Raw genomic sequence first — 24647 nt, forward strand, 5'->3', positions numbered from 1 at the left:
CATCTTAGGGGACACTCCCAGGTTTCCAACAAATGTGAGACAAGAGATAACAGAACCCTAGATAAATGTTATGTTAATATGAGCAGTGCTTATATGAGCAAAGCCAAATCCCCATTGTCAGATTCTGATCAAAGCACAGTGCACCTCCTCCCCACTTACATAACTGTTCTGAAACATAGCAAACCACAAACTAAACTGAATGTTTGGACTAGTGACAGCAAAGAGTCCCTCAAAGGATGCTTTCTGTCTACAGAGTGGAGTATCTTTCATGAGATGGATGTGGATAATGCTATACTGACGGTTACTGAATATACTGTATACAATTTTGTGTTTCGACAATGTGATTCCCCAGAAAGAAATAATTGTGTATCCTAACAACAAAAAACATATAACTAAAGATAAAGAGTTATATATAACAGAAAGTTAATATATCAACTTAAAGAATGTATCAACTGCAGAAACAGGAACAGAGCAAAACTGTGAATCACATGCTCAGAGAAGCTAGGAAGAGCCGAGGAGATAATTGAACAGAGCTTCACAGCAATGAGCTCAAAAAACTGTGAGACACTATTTAGATCTGATCAGTAAACACCCAGAAGACCCTAAGGCTTATGCACGCTTACCATTTGACAATTTAACCCTGCTTTAAACAGCCTCACTTACTCATCCAGAAACTGAAACAGATGAATGTTAATCCTTTTATTTTGAAATTGAATTTCTCCTTTTTAACAAACTGAACTCAGCATGTTAGGATCACATCATATACTAACGATTGCACAAGACTCCACACAGAGAACAACATCATAAAATTCTTGGATGATACAGCCATCTTCGGCCTGATAGACAAAGACTTGAGAGATTTGTACAGTGGTGTGAAAAAAAACATCTTGTCCTGAATGTGGACATGACTGAGGAGATATATGACACAAAGGCCGTAGGTGATCCCAGGTCGGTACGGATAAACAGTGTTCCCATAATGCAATCAGCTGGAAGTCCCATGTTGACAGTAGACTCAGGAGCAGGAGGTTTATGCTGTTATTCTATCAGGCTGTATTAGAGAGCCTTATAAGATATATAATTACTTCCTATTATGGTAACCTGACTATGCAGCTGAAGACACAGATCAACCTGGTACAGACTGCCCAGAAAATTTAAGGGGTTAAAAAGCATCCATCCCTCCAGACGATTTATGAGCAGTTTGTCTTCAGACAAGCACAAAAAAACACAATCTTCACCTAGAGTTCCAGCTTCTACCTTCTGGCAGAAGATTCAGGGTCCTCAATTGTAAGCTTAACTGATATAAACATTAATTTCTGCCTATGTCTATTAAGCTTCTCAACAACAATATGTAATGTAGACGCTCACCATAAGGGATGTGCAATGTCACCTCTTTAGCAATATTTAATATAAAAAGATTGTGCAATGGAATATGTCGTTATTGTCAGCAGATGTGTATATGTGAACTGTGGCATGTGTAAGGAAGTACTGTATTATAGGCCAATATGTAAGGGATTTTATTTTATTTTGTGTAAAACTGCAAGCTGCAAGCAAGCCCAAAGAAAATGTCCCCATGGGGACAATAAAGTATATCTTAACTTACATTCTGTTCTCAGTGTGGTCCTTTTGCAAAAGCTAATAATAAAACAAGATATTTTGGCTTCTCAATCCTCATTTATTTTGTTTCAGTTTTCCACCACAAAACCTGTGCCTAAGTCAGAAGTTCCGCAAACACAGGAAAACTTTATCTTAAACCCTATTTCAAATTTGACTCAGAAAAAGAGGCATTATTTGACTGGTGGTGTCAGTGCAGGGTGTTAAAACGTAAATTTATCTTAAAACCTTGGTGCTTTTAGGAGTTTAAAAGCTCCTTGCCTCAATGAGCTGAATTAGCAGAAGGGAGTCAATTTTTATGATGCAGGGATTCTTGCGGATGAGTACATTCTCACTCATAAATCTGTATTTGGTGAGAAGGTTTCTGTGCAGGCTCGGTTAAATGATGGCAGGTCAGACGATGGTTCGACTACCTCTGTGGCGCCTGCCTAACTTCAATGTTTCCTACAGTGTCGAATGGATGCCCACTAGAGAGAGCCATGTGTTTTTATTGTAAAAAGCTGGGACATATTGTTGAAACTTGTCATGCTTTGCAGGAGAAAAAGCCAGCAAAGTGAGTAGCTTTGGTAAAAATCTAGCCCTGTTTGTCTGGTCAGTCTGAACTTCTAGTGTATGCTATTTTTAATGCATGGCTTTATGTCCTTAACTGGGGAGGGTGTCAGAGTTCCAGTCACTATATTGAGGGATACAGCTGCGTTTAAGTCATTCATTTTGAACTGTGTGTTGCCTTTCTCTAAGGAGTCTGCTGTGGATGCTGGTGTTCTTGTGCAGGTCTTTGGAATGCAATGCTTAGTTGCAACTTTGCTAACTGTTCACCTGGAGTCAGGCTTGGTTATGGGACCAGTGGTTATGGGGATTCACCCCTATTTTCCTATTGAGGACATTGATTTCATTTTGTTAAATGATTTGGCATGCGGTTAAGTTCTGGGGGTCCCAGTCGTCCCTGTGGTGACAGTGTCAAGATGGACTGGACAATAAGTATCCTGGGGGTTTTCCGCATGTGCTATAAACACACCATGGCCATTTTTAAGTGTCGAGCTTTGAGTGATCATAATGATGCTGATTTGTCTGATGGTTTTATTGCGACTGATGAGTTAGATGTGCCTATTTCTCCTGTCTGGCAACCTTTCATCTGGTGTGGAAGATGGGGGTGCAAGTCAGCCTTAGTAAAATGTCTGTGGCACGAGATCGGCTGGCAGACAGTGTGACATCCAGCACAGTAGCTCTCAGTTCTGTCATTCCCTCTGTGGTGATGTCCAGTGCTGAACCTATTAAACCTTGCCCGTGTATCAGCACGTTCCAGTATTGAGGGGGTTTGCCCTGCTGTGACCTCTGCTGTCAGCTATGTGGGGGGAAGAGGACATTGTTGTTTCATCTACAGCAGTGGTGCATGGGAGGTTATGGAAATCAAAAAGTTAAGATGAGATAATCCTTTATTAGTTCCACAAGGGGGCAGTCCTACAGCAGCACAGAGCAGAGTCAACAAACAGACATCAGTTAAATAATAAGTAAACATGCAAAAATATAAAATATTCAAATTGCATTAAAAATAATATATATACTGTAAAAAATATGTACAGTGAAACGGATTGCACATTAGCCATGGATTGCAGAGGCAGAAATGTATATTGCACAATTAAGAAGTGAAACCTCATTCTAAAGTGCAGTCCAGAAATTGGTAGGTGTGGTTTTACTGGGAGCAGTTCTGGTTGTACAGTCTTATTGAAGGTGACAGGAGAGTGAGCTGAATGGGAAGTCTACAGTGTTGAGGGTGAAGAGGAACAGACCCTGAAATGCAGTGTTGTGCATTCATATTCATTCATATTTTAGGTGAACGCTGAACTGAACAAATAAGTTAACAAATGATGATTGTGAACTCCATCGAGAGTAAACGGCGCTCACTTTTTACGACACTATTTTACCACATGCTGCATGACGTCTCCACAGACATGGTCAAGCATCGCTGTTGTTAGCGGTAAAGACGCATCTTCTACTGCTGAAAACAGTTTGTTTGAGACTGGGCCCCGGGGTTCCGCCCCCACTCACTCACACAGAGCAACACACACAGAGAGATCAGATTCTTTGTACGGCACCGTATTTTCACCCCTGGCGACCTGGTATGAATCCAGACTGGTCAGGGTTAACTAATCTCTCTAGATGTTTCTACATTCTGCTCGCTAATATGGAACTAAGAATCTTTACATAATTTCCGAACAAACTAATTGGTCTATAGGAGCCACACTCAAGTGGCTCCTTCCCCTCCTTATGAATTACTGTTATTATTGCCTCAGACCAGCTCTTGGGTGGGTCATTTTTTGTCCAAGGCATATTTAAAAACTTCACAAAGTTTAGGTGTAAGTTCATCCATGAAAATCTTGAAAAATTCGCCGGGGAAACCATCCATCCCAGGGGACCTCAGGCATTTAATGGTTTCTCTTATTTCACTTTCTAAAATTGGGGCTGTTAACTGCTTTGCCTCTGTCTCCGTTAGCTATGACAAATTAACATTTTGGAAGATTCCTCTCAATTTTGCCACATTTTGAGCCTCATCCAGTGCATCATAAAGGTTTTGATAAAATGTTTTAAATGCATCTGCAACCTCTACTCTAGTTTCTTTCAATTTGTTGTTGAATAGTTGGGTCTGTTAGCATGGAAACATTTAATTGCCAGTATTTGAAATGCCTCTCTAAACCCAAATTTAAAGTCAGCCTTACTGGGCCATGATCAGACAAAGTAATAGGTTCTATAACACATTCTTCAACCTTATGAAGGCTGTGTTTCGAAATACAAATCATATCGATCCTGGAATATGACCCATGCACCCCGGACAAGAAAGTGAAGTCCCTTGTTTTGGGATTTTTAGCTCTCCAACTATCAACCAACCCAAACTCTTCCAACATGTATTTGCTGCTTTAGATTGTTTACTGGGTGGTCCATGTGCCAAGGGCAGTTTATCTAAGTTCAGATTTAATACACAGTTAAAGTCCCCCCCCCCCCCCACAATTATTATACCTTTAGCTTCCCTAGCCAATATGGATGATATGTCTTTAAAAAAATTAGGATCAACTTCGTTTGGGGCGTAGATATTCATGATTGTCAAATCGGCCCCACCTATTGTCCCCGTGACTACTACATATCTGCCCTGCTTGTCCTTTGCTTCCCTCTGTACAACAAAACTTACTTTATGACTAATCAAAATAGCTATCCCTCTTTTCCTGCTATTTGGACAAAATGCATAAAACACCTGTTTAACCCATTCTCTTCTTAATTTCTTGTGTTCAGCCATACTTAGTTATAGCCATAACATTATAACTAACGATCACTAGCTTAGGCATAAAGTAATATTATTCCAGTGCATTATTTATATCTATCCACCTTTTAGAATATCTCCCTCCCTCAAAGACACCTCTCTGAATACAGTAATTAACCTCTCCTTCATATCTACATCTGACTCATGTGCGGATTTAACAAACATGTCAAGGATATAAGAACTCTTAACAAACAAACTCCTAACCCTAACCCCTGCAAGGTTACACCTAACCCCTGCTGTATTGTAGGCAGAGAGTTGTGACATCTCTCTGGGGAACATGCACTAAGTGCAATCCAGACCATAAACCAAAGAGAAAAAGAGATCCCTTGGTGAGGTTGTAGCCCTGTCTTGGGTTTTATCATAGTAAAAAAACTAAAACGGGACGAGTGTTACACTCCCCATACCTCTTGTTCACTCATAAATTAACTCATAGCCATTATTCAGCGCGATCAGCTGTGTCTTATAACAGAATACGTATAACCCTTTGTTATTATCACAGGCTCAAAGTTACACTGAAATAAGAAACCTTGTTACCTGAGCATATTTACTGTCATCTCAGTCCTGTAAAAAAGACAGCAAATCTGCATCTCACACAGACGCTTCTCCTCTTCTTCTCCGGTTCTCCTGTCTCTGCCATCCATCTTCTCTCTCTCGCTCACAGAGATACCTAGCTCCCCGAGTGTGGGCAGTGCCTCGATCAGAGTTGGGAATGTTTTAACTCCAGTCTCCAGGGTGACTCTCAGCTGTGCTGGAAAGCGACATCTGGCCTGGATCCCTTTCTCCTTCAGCTGCTTAATCACTGCATGGACCCGTGCCCTTGTCATCTGTCCCTCTGGCCAGTAATCCTGGTCAAAGTATATTACTTTTCCAGGGAAGTTGACTCGTTTCTGTGCCCAGGCTTGTCGTAACACCATTTCCTTCACTGTGTAGTCCAGAAACCTTACAATAATGGAGCGTGGTGGTGCAGAGTTGCCTGGCTTAAGACCCAAAGATGTGTGTGCCCTCTCAATTTGTAGATTTATCTCCTGGGGCAGCTGCAGCATGGTTTTAATTAGTTGTTCCACCAAACCCACCATGTCGTAATTCTTGCTTTCTTCGGGGACTTGATAGATTCTCAAGTTATTACGGCGCATACTCTTCTGCAGGTCATCACACAGGGCGAACACCCGACACGTGTTTCTCAGAACATGGCATCACCGGAAGTCCATATTTACCTAATTTTATCATAGATAAGACAATTTTGGTGTAGTCACAGGCCTTGTGAGTACAGGGCTCCCCCCGAAAAAAATTTAAGAAACAGAAGAGACAAACACTGAGTAGGCAGTTAAGGCACTTTAATATCAGAAATGATCCAATATTCTCTCCTGATACAACCTGATAAGGTAACCACAAACATTTAAAGGACTGACATTTTTTTCACAAGAGAAAAAAGTAGACACCTCTGATGAATTATTCTAATGAATCTAGGGTTGAGGCCATTCTTCTTAATAAGGGACAAAAAAATCATTCAATGTGTAGTGAACTGTAGTGAACTAATCGTGTGAAAAGTGACACTCTGCGACCAGTGACTTGATGAATAGAAATACAACATTATTATCGTGGCAGTTATTTTAAGAGAAATTAGCAGCATTAGCTTTCATTAAACATTTTTACATTTGGCAAGTTATAAATGAATGGGGAAAGTAGGGATGGTTTGGTAAAACATTAATCCCTTCATCTACAAAACTTATAGTATTCAAATCCAGTAGTTTAATACCTCCCCCCACACAAACTAAGTCAAACCTGAGCAAAGAACCTCACTATGGTCTCAACCATTAAAGATAAAGATACACACAAAATATTTTGTCACAAATTATAAGAAATTGGCATTTTGCCGAGTAGACACCTTTTGTCAGATGATAATCTAGTATGCATACAGGTGACGAGGGTTCTGCTGTAAAGGCACAGTGTGTTTTTATATGTTTTGATACACACCTATGACTCGACAGATCAGAGGACAATTCATGGCTTAGCAAACAGTAATGCAGCATCGTTGTCATGGACAGCACCCTGCTTATTGACAGAACTTGTGAAGTGGAAAACTTGTTCTCATGTGGTCAGGTCTAACTCATCAGGAAGCTGCAAAACAGACAATACTTTCACTAAAAGGAACCAAGGTATTGGATCAGCCAATGATAGGTAAAACAAGAAAAAATGTCTCTACCTGTATGGGTATCCATGGTACTTCGCTCTGAAAATGGACAACAGCCAGCTGAAGAACAGCATCACCAGACCAATACCTGCTACACACATAACTGAGACACACACAAACACACAGTGCATTTACAAAAATGAGTCATATTTTTGAAGGTGCTCAACACCAAAACATTGATGTTTTAATGGGTCACCATCTCAAAGAATGCTGCACACAGTTCTAAAATGCAAACACTAAACACAACACAAAACATTAAAGGGGTAGTTCACCCAGAAATGAAAATTCAGTCATTATCTACTCACCTCTCTGCCGATGGGGGGGTGGGGCGCAAGCCCCAACATTCCTATTCGACTCGCAACAAGGTCATTAACATTGTGTTTTAAGCCTAAAAGTCCACCAGAAGTGGCAAAACTAGCGGACAGTAGCATTTCCATAGGTCCCTGAATGCACCTCGTTGGAAGATATCAGAAGACATTTAGCTTACGGACACTTGGATGACACCACACAAGCAGTATGGAGACATGTTATGGTTTTTCTGTTTTATTATGTCTGAAGAAGGACTCACCATTGACTTCAATTGTATTGGATTCTGCTCTAACAAAGTTTATCCCTGAGACTTCAGAAGTGTTTTGTGGACTTCACCCACCCCTCCATCGGCATAGTGGTGAGTAGATGAGTGAATTTTCATTTTTGGATGAACTATCCCTTTAAAGGGCCCATATTTTACACCTTCTGGGATTTAATTTGAGGTATTGGTACCCCTAAGATGATATATCAGTGGTTTAAAGTCGGAAAAATGCAATGTGTATTTCCATGTCCTCTCTTCTGCCTCTCTCTGGAGCTGCAGACAGAACAGGCTGTTTTAGCCTGCCTCTTTCACTATTTATGAGCCCCTCCTCTGATTGGCTGCCTGCACTTTGAGTGACACGCGACCAGGCCTCCCACCGGTCTCATTCTGGTGCATTGACGATCTCACTGGTAAACACAACTGAAAGTTCCGTTGTTATGTTTGGATATAGCTATAGAAGACCAGCCAGATATTTACAGTCTGTTACAACAGGATGCTTCTGAACGGTAAGTTACACCGTTCTCATGTTTGTTCAAGTTTTAGCAGGACAGTCGGCCAATGTACGAGGAAGTCCGAATTACAGTCCCGAGTTTCAATACCTTTTGGAAGCAGGGACAACACAAGGGATTTTAACCCTTGTGTTGTCCCTGCTTCCCCCGGCTGTTGGCCCCCTCACATAGCCCACCCCATATTAGGACGCACACGTAGGGCAATAGACAAGTGAGCAGCCCTTGCAGATGTATTTGTTACACCCGCTGCACACGGTGTGCGTTTTACAGTCCTTTCTCCTGGGGCATATCGGACACCTCTTCCTCTTACTCGCCCCGAGCGGGATTGAACTGACTTGGTAATAGTGTGATGATTAAGTGTTCCCTTAATTTTATTGAGCAGTGTACTAAATATTTTTAATAAATTATGTTTCAGAAAAAAATAGCCTTCCTCATTTCATACAAGTACAATAGAATATGTCCTACATGTATAAAATGCATTTACAATAAGTACAAAAAATATATATCCCATTAAGACAAAACAATATTATTAGGTACAAAGAAAAAGATATTCCACAACTAACACAAAAAATATCATGTCACTTTTGGCAGAATCTTTCCGCCCCGAAAGTCCTGAGTAATTCACCCTCCAGGCCACAACAGCAAGTGTCGCTGTGGGCCAATTTACAGGCACCAGGAAGTCGAGAGTCAAGAGATTGTAGTTCACATTTTCTTTTGTACTTGTGGGATTCATTTTTTTGTGCTTGTATGAAATGTGGAAGGCTATTGGTTTCTGAAATTTGTATTTATAATATGTAGTATATTTGTTCTTCGGGTGTGTTTAGTATTTGCAAAACAAGCTGTGTTTGCAGGTGAATTTTAGGTAATTTGTCAAACATGTTTTGTTTGTTTGTTGAATTTTGGCAAGAATCTCCATCGCACTCTTGATGAACGGTAAACAGTTGGGCAACCTTTGAGTGTACATTAAAAACTAAATGGAAAATGTGTGTGTATGTGTGTGTTCATACTCTTCCTCTTTCCAATGTCTATGTCAGAAGTGGCAGCCTCACACAGCAGCACAATTCCCATGGTAACAGCAGCATCTGATAATGATGTCAAGGTTTCGACAAGAAATGCACGTGATGCCTGACATCACTCTGCTCGGAACTCAAACCACTACTGAGAGCCACTTAAAAGGCCTGGAAGTTTGAGGATAGGGAGGTGAATAGCACTTTTTATATTTTAGCTTATTTTTGTCATCCCAAGTTTACTTATCTTACTTCTGTTGTTTTACACTCGTGGGTCAAGTTCACAAGGGGCTGACAATAACCTAATCAAAATCAAAGAGATTATTTTTTTTTAGGCTTGTTTTTTTTGTATATTAAGTGACTTGGTATTCAGTGCATGGGGCTCTAAGTGTGATGATGCATATACTGTAGCAGAAGGATACTGAAGAGAAGGACGATGTGTGTCTCAGCCACAAACTGGGCCTGACTGCTGCCATGAATGTAACTCTGAAACAGTTCAATACTATTCTTAAAACAATTTCACATATTAGATAGTGAATGAGGATATATTGCGGTGTGTTTCTGACATACAACTTGTCCGGTGCTAGGGTTCTTGTGTGCATAAGGTGGTCCTCTGATGTGGTTCCACATCTGGCCTGAAGTCATGATCAGGACAAAGCACTGAAAGGCACAGAATAAAACATTATAAATATCAGGATATCTTCATTACAAATTGGGTTTGGAGACCTTACTATATTTACAAGGGCATATTTAAAATTCAGAGAGGCCCACATAAAGAAAATTTACTCAAGCAAAGGTGCAGAACATCATAATGTCTTGATAGCTTTATTATTCTGTACCGTTAAGATGAATTTGCACTCGTTGTAGAAAGGGGCACCAGCTACTACTGGAGAATATTTATAGAATCTAATAAATAATCTGTCTCAAATCATAAAGTCATGAATTCTCGATTCAATGGATATCCGTTCTCTACGTTAAAGTGCGGTAACGTTAACGGTAACAGTATATAAAATGCCTAGTTAATTTGATAACAGTATAATGAAATACAATAAATAACATTAATACACTGCAAACATTCATAAATGCATGCTGCTAAATGACACAGGGAAATAAAATATAACATTACTTGTTGCAGTATATTTATATGGTGAGTGTTAAGTTGCATGGCAAATAAATATCTCAGACCTCTAAATTCTCAATCTAGCTTTTATGGTGTTTATTCAATATTCTAAAATCAATTAGAAAATTATTCTCACGTTGCTTTGGACATTCATTAAAATGATCTGGTTTTCAGTTCAGAGTGAAAAGTTGGTTTAATGGCCTTTGTCCAGATGGGGAACACCCATCTCTCAGAAAGGGGTCAGCAGAGGAACTTAAGTTTATGAATCATCTGCTGACCCCCTTTCGCCAGTTCCATCAGAATAAACTGCAGTGCAAGTCATATATCTGTTTTGTCAGGTTAAAGGCAGTTTGTTTGGATGAACAGCAACCTCTGTTTTTGGTTTCCTGTCAGAAATTAAGGTTTAATGGTATTATCAAGAAGATCAGGAAGAAGAGGTTGACCTGCAGGTCATAAGATGTGGTTTTCCATATCTTGGGTCAATTAGGCCTGGAGCCAGGCCAGGAATATCCACTACAATTCAGTGCAATAAATATTGACATATTAAGTGCCTTAATATATGTGTATATTCAACAACTTCAATGTTATATGTATAGTGCCAAATTATAATATACATTATCTCAAGGCACTTTAGATAGAAATTCAAGACTTTAAAATTTTGAGAAACCCAAGAGTTCCCACAATGAGCAAGCACTTTAGCGACTGTGAAGAGAAAAAACTCCCTCAAGTTAAACCAAAGAAAGTATCATGCAATAATATGTAAAACAATATTTATTGTCCATTTTCACATTGAATTGGGGGGATTATAAATAAGTGTATTAAAAAAAGCTATTTTTTCATGTCCAGTAGAAAATAGGTCACGGTGACCTATTGAAGCACCACATTGTGGTGATATATCTGGAACACCGTCAAGGAATCGTTTCACATTTGGCACAAACATTCACTTAATTAAGATTGATTAAGTGTTTTTATTCTGGTGGCCATTGGTCAAAGGTCAAGGTGGCCTCACAAAGTAAGTTTTTGGCCTCTTGAATGTGACATCTCAAGACTGCTTAAGGAAATTTCTTCAACTTTTGATCAGTTGTCACTCAAACCCAAAGATAAAGTGATTACATTTCAGTGATCAAATATGAATCTGGAAAGAAAATGATGTAGAAATATGTTAGCAGAAACTGCACTGGCTGGCAGAAGCATACAACAAAATTGAAATGAAAAGTAGGTTTCCGTTTTTTCCTTTATTTTGTTTAGTCATTTTTACTTGCTTTTCTTTCCCTCCTTTATACCACCCCCACTTTTGTGGTTCAGTATGAGAGGTGAGCTCTAGCTTGCCAGAATTTAGAATTTGGGCTGGAATGGCTTGGTTTTTCCTATGGTGCTTGCAACAATTGCCACTGTCTTGGACAATATGAGACATACTGTATATGAACTCCCCATTGGAAGAATAAACATGTTGAGTCTGTCCAGTCTGAAGTTAGATTTGGCAGTATGGCTCTATTCTGGGACCTCCCTGCCTCCTGAGCCTTCATGGGAAGTGTAGAAAGGAGAGCAGAAGCTAAAAAGGCCCGGCAAGACAACCATTCTCTGCCATTCCACATGAACAGGTGTAAAACCTGAGGTAGGGAGAGCACACCAAACTTAGGCTAAAAACAAGGTGTAAATGACACCATTTTGAGTTGGATTTGAATGTCGGGGCTTAGAGACACTTGGATGACACCACAGGAGCATTCTGGAAGCATTTTAGTTTTTTTTTGTTGTTGATTTTTTATGATTGAAGACGTTGACGCCAGTTACTTCAATTGTATTGGATTGGCTGCAATGCTGTTTACCCGTGAAGTGTTTTGTCGACTCAAACACTTCACCCATCCCTCTATTGGCATAGTGGTGAGTAGATAATGAGTGAATTAAAATGTTTCTGTTAACTACCCCTTAAATAAAACATCTGTAATATATTTTGGTCAATATACCAAAGGAATATTCCAAAGGGATGAAGTGCCACAACATCCTTTACAAGCCAGTGTGAAGAGCTCTGTTCAGAATGGCCTGTGTAAGGGCACTGTAACGGCTCTTGCCTGTTAACCTCCATCAGTGAACCACAGGAGTCGCAAGTTGTAGTTTTACTTATCCTTTTATTTTGTCTTTGCAGACAAACACGCACATCCTTGCACACACATACACACACACACTGTTCCACTGTTGGGCTGTACTCAGGCCGTCTTCGAAACAGTTTCTCCGTGAGTTCTCTTCAGCCCCAGCACTCAAATGCTGAAAAAGTGGAGAGAGTGATTAGCCAATACAGAACACCTGTAAAAATCAGACTCCCTCCCTGGCACCATTCCCCAAACCACATCCCCAATCTCTCCCTCCTACAGCCAACGTTGATCACACCCCACCACAGCAGCCATGTTCCTTTAAATGCTAATAAGGCCACTCCTACCATCTATATGCTGGGAGGGAAGGGGGTAATTTGTGATATATGCACACCAACATAGCTTTGAACAGGGGGTTGTTTTCACCCCTGTCTGTCTGTATATGTGTGTAAAACTAAAATACATGCATGAATATTCACCGAACATGGTGGGAATATTACCTGGGAAATAGATAAATAACTTGAGCAACATGCGCTGTTTTATAAGAGGTCTTAAGCTGTGGGTCGCCTGCAGAGAACTGTATGGTTATCGCATGAGTTGATGCTGAATCCTGCCTGCCAGCTGAAGATGGTAAAACTGTATAAACGCAACTTTAGAATGCAATTTCTCACTAACACAGTTGATTATCAGTGTGTTACACTTCAGTAATTGCATAGTAATGCTATCTCCCTTTCATCTGCACTGTTCTACTTTGTGTTGAACTCAATTGTTTCTACTTAATTTCTTCAGTGTTGTCAGTGTGTAACAATAATACATTTTTACTGTTATTTACTGTTATTAGTTTACTGTCAATTGAACTTGATTTGTCTCTTGTTGCACGATTGAATCTTTCTAGAAAATTAATTCTAAACAAAACATTTGATATGTTTGGTCATATTTCCTACAGCGACAGAGCAACATGTCAACAATGACTCAAAAGGGTTATGAGTCCCCCCTACACATTGTCAAATCAAAGTGTGTTTTTACAAAGAATACTGTGGGTAATTGTGTTGCAAATTAGTCGGGCAATGTTCGGTCTCTCTTCCTTATTCACCGCTGCATGCAGTTGATCCACATTATTCCGCTCTTGCAAAAATGTTTTTCTGTATTTCACATACATCGTGTAAAATGCAACAAGCAGCAACATAATTGGGCATTATATCAAGGTCAATGTCATTTCTCTTGATTAGGCAACTCCAACATCCTTTCAGTCCCCCAAAGGCATTCTCAACAGCGATTCTGCCAAAGCTTAGGATTGGAGCTTGTTCTTGCAGGAGTTAATAATACTGGGTGAATCCTTTCATCACCTATGGGTGTCTCTAATGATATGCACAGGGATCTCCAACCCATCCACCATCTTACATTGTTTGGAAGGATAACAGTTAATAGTTTGAAGAACCCCAAAAATAATACACCCATACTTACATGTACCTCTCTGGGGAAGAGGTAACCATTTTACTGGTTCTCTGCAGTGATTAGAAGTTGTAAGCCTTTGTAGACAACTAAATAAATAAATAAAATAGAATAGTTAAGTGATGATACAAATGAGAAAAAAAAGACAAGCTTAAAACTAAATGTTTAATTTGAAAGACAAAATAAAATGTTATCTTAAGTTTTTGTACAATTGTCTGTAAACTTTTGGTCTGTTTATGTAGAACTAGCATGCTAGGCTCAAGTCTGAGTAACTACAGTTAGGGTTAACTCTAGCCCTAACACTAAACATGCTGAGCCATCCTTTAGAGCAGTGATTCTCAACTGGTGGGTCGCGACCCAAAAGTGGGTCGCGGACCAGTTTTCAGTGGGTCTGGGCCTGGGCAAAAAAAAATGTTAAGAAAAAAATCCTGTGCTTTTATTTTGAAGGGGATTTTTAATGCAGCGGAGTGCCGTCTATTCACACTCCTTAACAGTATTTGCCGTTAATGCCTTGTAATGCTAAAAGACACCCGCCATTTCACAGCATAGACGAACACCCGCAAAGTTTGTTCTCATATGCTAATTGAGCATGAATCTTTTTGAATTGCACTTTTTGTTTAATTTATTTTGAGTTTGTGGATAAAAGCTGCTACTCAAGACACTGATTTTTTTCCACAGTGCAGTGTTGGTTGTCATAGATTCAGTGAGTGAGTATTATCAGCTAAAGCTACAGAATTTTAGTCTTTTTAAAACTACTTCTCAGTAGTTGGACTTTTTTATTTTATGTTTGTGCATGAAAGCACTGTTGAGTCTGATAAAAAAGGCTAAAGTTACTGAATTGTTATGTATGTTGTATTACCTTGTGTCCTTAAGATGCACTTTTTGGTTTTTAATTAAAATGCAGCTAATTGAGTGTAAAAGGGAATATTTCCCTCTCTAGCATCGCCACCTGCTGGTCGTTTTGGTTTATCATTAAACTTGTTTTTTTGTGTTGGCCTACTGTGATATTCTGTACTATCTCAGGTTCAAACTGCACCATCTTTTCATTAAATAAATTTGAGAAGTTGAAAATTTTCCTCGATTTGGGTCGCAGCTTGTCATTAAGGGGTGATGGTGGGTCCCGAAGCCAGACCAGTTGAGAACCACTGCTTTAGAGCACACAAACACATTTAACACTGTTACCTGCCCAGCACTATGCTATTAAACTAGAAACACAGCAACTGGATCAATTATTTGTTTCTGTTTATGGACTTTCAACAGCATAGCTATACTGATTACACTAGCCATGCTAACTGGCTACTAGCCAGCAGGCCCACTGAGGGGCCAAAATAATAAACTTGATTTCCTCAGAAAGTCATGCCTACCAGAAATTGTGGTCCACCACAGCCTGTAGGATAATCAAATCCCATCCCTTTCTGTTGTAGTAGTTTGCAGTTTTTCTCTCGGAGCAATGATGGAAATGTGTGTATCATCTACGGCACCAGAGCACTGAGGGTAACCACGCTCTTGAAATCCTTTAATGGTTTCATCAATCCGCTGTCCGGTTAGAATGGAAATGAAATAACATATTCACTAATGTATTTGTAACTTGATGGTCCAGCTTGCACACTATTGCTATTCTAACTCAAAACAAATTGTACAGTATTCTCCTGGGGTTGCGAACGACCAGAGAACAGTGGTGTAGTTCTATGGGATTCCAAAGGTTGAGTCATAGCTTTCATCGTTGGAGCAAGCAGTTTAACCAAAAAGCATTTTCAATAATTTAGGTTTTATTAGCTAAAATCAGATGTGAGTTGTTCATTTACATAACTTGGAATCAAAATCAGACCATGTTTTAAGACAAACATAAACATAAATGCTGGTAATTCCCAAGGGTTCCCATACTTTTATGTGTGTGTTTGTGTGTGTGTAAATACCAGTGCAGAGAAGGCCCAGACATTCTTGTTAAAGAGGAACTCCAAATTGTGTCTTCGTAGATATGCCATTCCTCCGATCACAGCCAGGAGGAAGCCCAGTAGGAGAGGCCCAGCGTAGTTGGGAGGACGAATGACACGGATCTGCAACACATAAACATGACACTTACCCTAAAAGGTTCCCAGTATCCTAAAATAGTATATATACATGGCTCTGCTGAATACAATTAGTTTGTTGGTCTATGTCTATGTTTTTGAAAATGGCTTCTCTACCATGATTCAGCCAATACTACAAAAAATTGGTAATTGACAGCCTGAAAACTAAAAGGCTATATTATTTACAAAGCTTACTTTCATTGCTCTACCTAATTGGTAGCACTACATTGTCATCACCAGTGGTAGATAGAAATGGAGATTACGGTGGATTGGATGCTTCCTTGTCGATAATTTCCCTGTGTAATTTAACCTTGCTGTATCCAAGAGTCATCCCATTTACATTATCCCATTGGATTAATGCATGGTTACTCACTGGGTTGTGTGAGTGTGAAGGCCTGCAATTATTAATTGCTCTCTTTCTTCTCGCTGTGTCCCTGATTATTTTATTGAGGTTTGCCGCCCAGTCTGGTTCTGCTAGAGGTTTCTTCCAGTTAACTGAATACCTTTTATTTAGTAATTTTATTTCCATTGATTTTGTGAAGCACTTTGTAAACCTCTTTAGATAAGTGCTATACAAGTTATTATTATTATATAACCTACACCACGAGCAGCAGAGGACATAAAAGTAGTGGACAGTTTGCTTCAGTTGCTTGCAGGCCAAAACAGAGAATTGGCCCAGCAAAGAATGTCTTGATAATAATCCTGCTTCTCCTATCAGGAAATATTCCCCCCCACGCCTGAACTGACACAGCTTCCAAAATTACATTTTATTAATTTAAAAACGTAATAAATTAGGACTGCTGTCTAGAGACATAGCTGAAACCATTGATTACGAACAGATGGATACGTATTGACGGATTCAGTGTCTTCAGGATAGGCTGCATAAACAAAGGAGAGGTAGTAAAGTACAGTAATCAGTACACTAAATTACTTCAAACTATCTATAACTGAGTTAAATCTCCCCAACAGTGCTGTTGGGTTGCAAACTACACCCATCAGTGGGTATCGGGACGGTATGTTACATTTAAAATTTAAACTGAGAACAGTGATTTATAAATGATCTTTGACCTGTATTACAATAAAAACAATACAAAAGCACATTATCTGATGTTAGACTTCATGAATTTTATTGTTTTTTCAAAATACACTTCAATTTTGATTCTTGCAACATATGTCAAAAAAAGTTGGGACAGTAAAGCATTTACCACTTTGTAATGACAGTTAAAAGATGTTTAAGGACTCAAGATGTGTTTCAATTCTTCTTGCAAACAAGTCTTAAGGTGTGCATCAGTACGGGGTCTTTGTTATCGCATTTTGCATTTCAAAATGCGTCACATATTCTCTATTGTGGCCAAGTCTGGACTGCACGCAGGCAAGTACAGTATCCGCACCCTCTATTTTCGCAGCCGTGCCTTTGTAATATGTGCAGAATGTGGTTTTGCATTGTCTTGTTGAAATATGCAATAATGTCTCTGGAAAAGATGTCGTCTTGAAGGCAGCATATGCTGCTCCAAAATCTCTATGTACTTCTGCATTAATGGTGCCATCACAAAATTGAAAGTTACCTTTGCCAAGGGCACTGTCATATCCCATACGATGACAGACCCTGGCTTTTGGACTTGTTGCTGATAACAGTCTGGATGGTCCTTTTAATTTTTGGTCCGGAGCACATGGTGGCCATTTATTCCAAAATAGACCTGAAATACTGACTCGTCTGACCACAATACACGTTTCCACTATGTTATGGTCCATCGCATGCGTTCGAGCCCAGAGAAACCAACGGCGCTTCTGGGCACAGTTAACATAAGGCTTCCTTTGGCACAGTACAGTTTTAACTGGCATTTGTGGATGTAACTACATATTGTAGTGCTTGACAAAGGTTTGCCAAAGTAATCCTGAGCCCATGTAGTTATATGGCTTATAGATAAATGACGGTTCTTGATGCAGTGCCGTCTGAGGGATCGGCGAGCAAGCTTAATCAGTTTAGGATTGCGCCCTTGCCCGTTACGCACTGAAATTCCTCCAGATTCCTTGAATCTTTTAATAATGTTATGCACCGTAGAGGATGAATGATTCAAATCCCTTCCTATCCTTCTTGAGAAAAGTGAGCTTAAAAATCATAGAAATAAGATAAATTCAAATGCTTTGAGATACGCCATTTTCATAAGAGGAATTAAAATGCTTTGGAATTTCATAAAGAGAGGAATTAGAGAGACATTAATGCGCAATCCCTGCTCTCATAGTCACATTGAATATGTCTGGGGTTTCCTCCAAAAAAGTCCACATGGCCTAAAATGTTACTTTCAGATAATTCAGCTCAATAAAAACATCAATTTAAACATCTGGACTAATGGAAGCCAAACAAAAAATAAACTCTTTCATGGCTCATTTTACTCTTAATGATGAACTAAAGTTGTCTCAACATTAATTGACACACATCAGTTGGTTTAATAGTTTTCAACATATTAACAATGTGAAAAACAGGAATTCTCTACAGCTCTGAGGAAGAAGCTTTGTCCCTTGGGCAAACCATGGTCGTCAGTGCCCTCTAATGCAGCTAAATCATCTTGATGTGACTCATCAAAATTTTACGCAAGGCCACGGTCACACCGTGTGACGTACCCTAAAACTTTTAATACGATTTAATCTCCATGCTGGTGAGATGACACTCACTGAATTTAAAGTTGATCTGATGAAAGCTCTAGGAGGAGGTCGTTCAAATACAACATGTTATGTTTTTTATCTGACGTGTAAAGTGACCTTGAGTGCTCTGAAAGGCGCCTATAAATAAATGTATTCCTATTTTATTATTATTTTTAAATCGCCAAAAATGGCCACGTAATTCAAATCGCTCCAAGAGGCTTTCTTGTTATAATTATATGACACATGTCCCTACCGATTTTCACACGTCAGTCAATCGTGATGCCGGGGCTGTACTTTAAGGGGCGCTATTCAGATATTTTTCCAAACACATTTAAAAAAAAAACATGAATGTCTTCAGAGGGGGCTGTTGTTACACATATGACATTTGAGGGAGGTTGAACAATGTACACTGATGTTGGGATCGAGCCCAGGACAATGATGAGGCCTACATGACATTTGAGAAGCCTGCCTAGAGTTTTGTAGTTGCCATGAGGCAAAACACCCAGAATGCTTCAGGGGACCCCCATGTTTTTTAACTGCCGCCCGAGTTTAAACTCGGGCCTTCCATTGGCTGAGAGCCAACAGACCCCACGGCCCCCCCTGGAGGGAGGCCGGACACCTCTCAGGTAATAAATACAGAGAACCCCCTTAACTCATTGCTTATTCCCGTGCGCTGAAGATAGGACCAGAAACCTCTCCCGGTTACTCCAGACGATCCAGCCACTCAAAGGGAGCACTCATCCAAACGTTTGTATTTTGATTTTTACCTTAAGTTCATATCTTCCCCTTTTTGGGAACTTTTTTTACCTGAACTTTATTTTTAAAGGACCGCAACAGTCTTTCACTCGCAGGCCGAGTTCCCCAGACTTTTTCCCAGATCCAAATCCACAGCTGCTCCTCAGCTGCAGAAGGGCAAGAAACATTCGCCACGAAGGGCAAGAAACATTCGCCACGAAGGGCAAGAAACATTCGCCAAGGAGAACGAGACGAATTCTCTCCTATCCGGCCCAGCTCAATCCCCGCTGCCACCGCGCGAATCAGCTGTAGAGGCCACGAACACAAATTCACTTGTCTTCCCGGAACGCGCCACTCGCGCAACGAACCGTGGACCAGCAACAAGTAAGAGGCTTATGTCTGGGCAGAGACTAGTTTAAACATTAGCGTGTTATTATTTGAGTGTACATTTGTTTTAGGACCGCTGTGTCCGCATTGTTCCCGTGTCAGCGCGTCGTGACGCGTCTGCATTTCCGGCCACGCTGCCGTACAGTGTGATCGTCAGACCTATTTTGCGGAGATTTTAACCCAGTAAAAGATCGGTACACAGCTGGACGGATCCCAGTTCGTCCGCTTGGGTACCGAGTAGTCCCCGCAAAACTGTCTCTGGCGGTGTTTGAGATCACCTTTGATCATTCATTGAATCTCTCTCTCTCTCTCTCTCTCTCTCTCTCTCTCTCTCTCTCTCTCTCTCTCTCTCTCTCTAACCCGCCTGCACACACGTTCCGACCTGCATCCACATAATTCACGTGTTATACCCGTTCAGGGACTTAGATAGTGCGATCGCATCTCGACGCCATTCGGCGCTTTGAACCACGAGATAAACCAAAGCATCCCTTTGTTCTCCATTTCCTGTTGGTCAAACCACGACTTTATACCGCCATCTTGAATTCGATCCTACGTGAAATCACGTGGTTAGACCGCCATCTTGAATTCAGTAACATGACACCACGCAGGTAGACCACCATCTTGAATTCAGTAATACGACGTCATCCCCTGTGACTTCGTACGCCATCTTGACCACACACACACACACACACACACACACACACACAGTGTGTTATAAATCGTATAAAACTTTTTCAGATTATGAGACTGATCTTTACAGATTGATTGTTGGTCCCTGATACCAGGGTGGTGCCCTGTCTTTTATAAATTATAATTACAGATTTTCTTATTCTTAATTGATCATTTTATTGTTTTTAATTAATAATTTTATTATCTTTAATATATAATTTTATTATTTTAATAATCATATTTTATGATTATTAATAATTAGCCAACATCAAGTCTACCTATTATTGCACAACACTGAAGTTACAGTAATTTCGTGTGTCACGGCGAATGGTGAAATTTGACGCCACGCCACTAACATGGTGTTCGACAAAAACTCAGTTTCATATGACTGCATCATCAATGTCTTGAGGCCCGTCTGACAAAGTTGGACATGGTTGCGGCCAATGGACGAGGAGGGAAACAAGTGTAAGACATGACACAAAAAGACATGTGATTTTAAGTCATGATTTCTGTATAGATGTCATCAGGGAGTCTTGTCATACATGTCCAGTTTGGAGTAGTTGGACTATGTATGTCTGAGATACAACAACCTCATGTTTGGATGGGGAGTCATCAGAATTTGGCGCCATGCCACGGTCACACCGTGTGACGAAAACTCAAACTTTTAACAACTATATTCTCCATGTTGTTGAGATGACACACTGATTTTGAAAATCAAGACAAATTTCATTTTCAAACCAAAATGGCTGCCTTCCTGTTGGGTGTGGCTAAGAGTGACAAGAGGCGTTTATGTGCGTCTGGGAATGATACACATGTGTACCAATTTTCATAGGGTTAAGGTTAATAAAAGGGTAGGAAGACCCACATTGAAAATTTGTAGGGGGCACTATCAAGCCATTTTTGGATGCATGTTCCTGAGCACATTAAAATACGTACATTTCACCAGACCTGACGCGCCCGCAAATTTTTTGAATATGATGAATTTCCCAAAAAAGCAATTAATTTCTAAGAAGAAGAATCCACACAGTTTCAATAGGGTCCTTGCACTGTCGTGCTCGGGCCCTAATTACATTTAGAAATCACTGCTGTCGTTTTTAGCATTTCCATACCGTCCCAACATGGGGGTTGGGGTTTTAGAAGCCTTGATATATTTTAAGAAAAGCCATTAGATCAGCCTTTTTTAGCCTGACCTTAATAATAGTGACTTACACATTGTCTGTGAATTTGAGGATGTTGACTTGGCATGGTATTTTTTAAAACTACTTTGTAGGCATGAACCTCTAAGTAGATTTAGAATTAGCAAAAGGATAACCCATGTTTTAATGACTATTCATTATTCCATCTATCAGAGAGAGAAGGATATTTCATTTGTCAAGGCTAAAAGAATAAATGATACCAGGCATTGGGTAGTTTATTGGGCATTAATGCACAAATGAACCAGATTGGTAAAAAAGTATCACCTTAATATAAAGGGTACATATTATGTCCTTTTGAAAGATCACTTTTCAGTGCTTTTGAACATTTACTTGGGTCTCTGGGGTCCACGTGAGCGAAGCGCACAAAATGCTCCGTTGTTGGCTGCACAGAGGAGCATGCATCTTTGATCCCATGGTGTGGAATATAGGTCCAAGAGGTAAAATGTGCTTAAGGGGATAATTTAATAACCTTTGATTTCTCATTATCAGACTACATACCACTAATAAAAAACTCATTTTCTAGATGTCTACCTGATAGTGCTGTAGCTAAATTTAAGGAAATAATTCCAATTACATTTAACCCTGTATTATCCGTCGATATAACCAACGAATTCTTTAAAAACCCTACCTCCACTGATATTGACCATCTTGTCGATAGCTCTGTAAAGTCATTACGATTAACATTAGACTCATAGCGCCTCTAAAAAAGAAGTGTGTAAAACATAGTGAATTAGCTCCCTGGTATAATTCCAACACACATGAATTAAAACAAGCGTCAAGAAAACTAGAAAGGAAGTGGCGCTCCAGCAACTGTGTTGAAAATCACCTAGCCTGGAAAAATAGTGTTAAAGCATATAAGAAGGCCCTCCACAAAGCAAGAGCTGCCTACTACTCCACATTAATAGAAGAAAATAAAAGCAACCCCAGGTTTCTCTTCAGCGCTGTAGCCAGGCTGACAGAGAGTCACAGCTCCATCAAACCCAGTATTCCTCGATCCCTGAATAGCAATATCTTTGACCTTCTTTAATAATAAAATTCTAACCATTAGAAATAAAATCAACCATCTCCTGCCCTCAATTGGCACTAATACCCTATCAAGAACAGAAAACTCAGGAACAGCTGAGAATCTTACCAATTATTTAGACAGCTTCTCTCTGATCACCCTTGATCAGCTGACCAAAATAATCTCATCTTCTAAACCCACAAATTGTATCTTAGATCCCATTCCTACTAAATTACTTAAAGAACTCCTGCCCCTAATTGATAGTACGTTACTGAACACAATCAATCTTTCATTATCATCAGGATATGTCACTAATGACCTTCTAATAGGTTCAGATCAAGGATTTGTGTCTGTCCTTGTTCTGTTAGATCTTAGTGGAGCATTGGACACTATTGACCATCACATTTTATTACAAAGACTAGAACAGTTAATTGGCATTAAAGGAACCGCCCTAAACTTGTTTAAATCCTATTTTTCAGATCGATTCCAATTTGTGCAAATTAATGATGAGTCATCTGTGCGCACCAAAGTTAACCACGGTTGTTCACACAATTTTATTCTCATATATTCTTCCACTAGGAAACATTATCAGGACCACTCAAGGACATAAAAACCTGGATTTATCTTATTAAACTCAGATAAAACAGAGGTTCTAATACTTTTCCTGAAACACCTTAGAGATACATTATCTAATGATATAGCTGCGCTAGACGACATTGCCCTTGCTTCCAATGAAACAGTCAGGAACTTAGGAGTGATCTTCGATCCTGATTTGTCCTTTAATTCTCACTTAAAACTAATTTATAGGACCGCCTTTTTTTACTTGTGTAATTTCTCAAAAATCAGACATATCCTATCCCAAAAAGATGCAGAAAAACTAGTCCACGTCTTTGTTACATCCAGACTGGATTATTGTATTTCCTTATTATCAGGCTCCAGCAGTAAGTCGTTAAAGACTCTGCAGCTTGTCCAAAATGTTGCAGAACGTGTCCTGACAAGAACCAGGAAAAGAGACCACATTTCTCCTGTATTAGCTTCACTACACTGGCTTCTGGTTAAATCTAGAATAGAAATTAAAATTCTCCTCCTCACCATCAAGGCCCTTAATAATATGGAACCATTATATCTTAAAGAGCTGATAGTACCTTATCAACCCACTAGAGCAGTGGTCACCAACCTTTTCGAGCCCAAGATTACTTTTTAATTCCAAACGTAAGCCGAGATCTACCACCCTGATATCTTCCAAAAAAAACTTAGGAGGGTCATATTTATTATTTTGGGAAATTTCTGTTAAAGGCTGAATGTACAAGAAATAAATATACACAAAGAGAGGCTGTTGTGCAACTTTTTCTATTCAATGCACAATATTCAAATTAATATCAATTCATATTTGCAATGCATAATATGTAGCTTCTCAGTTCCACATCATGTTCTGCAGAGGAGCTGCTACTGCAGTACAATGTTTTTACATATAGGCTTTGATTTGAATATGGCCACAAATATGATTATTGCCTTGTATGAAAGAAGTCCCTTGTACTCAAATAAATACCAGTACTACATAGTATGAAGTTGTGCATCTTCCGCTCCTGCAAATATTTCACAATAAAATAAACTTTTTAAACAAGGGAATGGACTCCATCAACAGAAAAGCTGGAGTGCTTTTATTTTTGAAAAGGCATACAGAAAGTGTTGCAACCATTTGTTTGTGACATAAATTCATCAGATAAACATTCAAACTCAGGTAAGATCATTTTCTCTGTTTATTCTGCTGTGAACCACAATGTTTATCTGTTTATGACACAAATGTATTTACAACACTTTCTGAACCCGTTTCAAAGTAAAAGCGTTTCACTGTCTGAATCCACTCATTTGTTCCAACGGGGCTTTGATTGTTATCGACAGACCGAAAGATGCGCATCTTCATACCGTAGAGTCCTGACATTTAGTTTAGTACATAAACCAACTTGTTCTTGAAGGAAATGCAGGAGATAAACCTGCAACTCCGCAGCCAGTAGCGGACACACAGCGCGTGTGAAAAACAGACAACCGACACACAGCTGATCTGTGGCGCGACGACAGCCAGTGAG

At 39.6% G+C, this 24647-nt stretch overlaps 1 protein-coding gene across 3 annotated transcripts in view; it reads right to left on the minus strand.

Annotated features, from left to right (window-relative positions):
- Positions 1-24647, minus strand: part of LOC117769703 (magnesium transporter protein 1-like) — a 65743-nt gene that overhangs the window by 9427 nt on the left and 31669 nt on the right. The window contains exons 5-11 of one of the 3 annotated variants that reach the window (XR_004615275.1): positions 15775-15915; positions 9770-9859; positions 9622-9685; positions 9200-9274; positions 7418-7500; positions 7125-7215; positions 6338-7039 (exon numbers count right to left, since the gene is read on the minus strand). Coding sequence is in view for 1 of the 3 variants with exons in the window: in XM_034598815.1 (XP_034454706.1) it covers positions 7024-7039; positions 7125-7215; positions 9200-9274; positions 9622-9685; positions 9770-9859; positions 15775-15915 (477 nt within the window). In the remaining 2 variants the exon portion in view is untranslated. Of the gene's footprint in view, positions 1-6337; positions 7040-7124; positions 7216-7417; positions 7501-9199; positions 9275-9621; positions 9686-9769; positions 9860-15774; positions 15916-24647 lie in introns of those variants that run through there. The other 2 variants (XR_004615274.1, XM_034598815.1) reach the window with 2 other exon arrangements.

The sequence above is a fragment of the Hippoglossus hippoglossus genome, chromosome 10 (assembly GCF_009819705.1).
Source record: "Hippoglossus hippoglossus isolate fHipHip1 chromosome 10, fHipHip1.pri, whole genome shotgun sequence".
Taxonomy (NCBI): domain Eukaryota; kingdom Metazoa; phylum Chordata; class Actinopteri; order Pleuronectiformes; family Pleuronectidae; genus Hippoglossus; species Hippoglossus hippoglossus.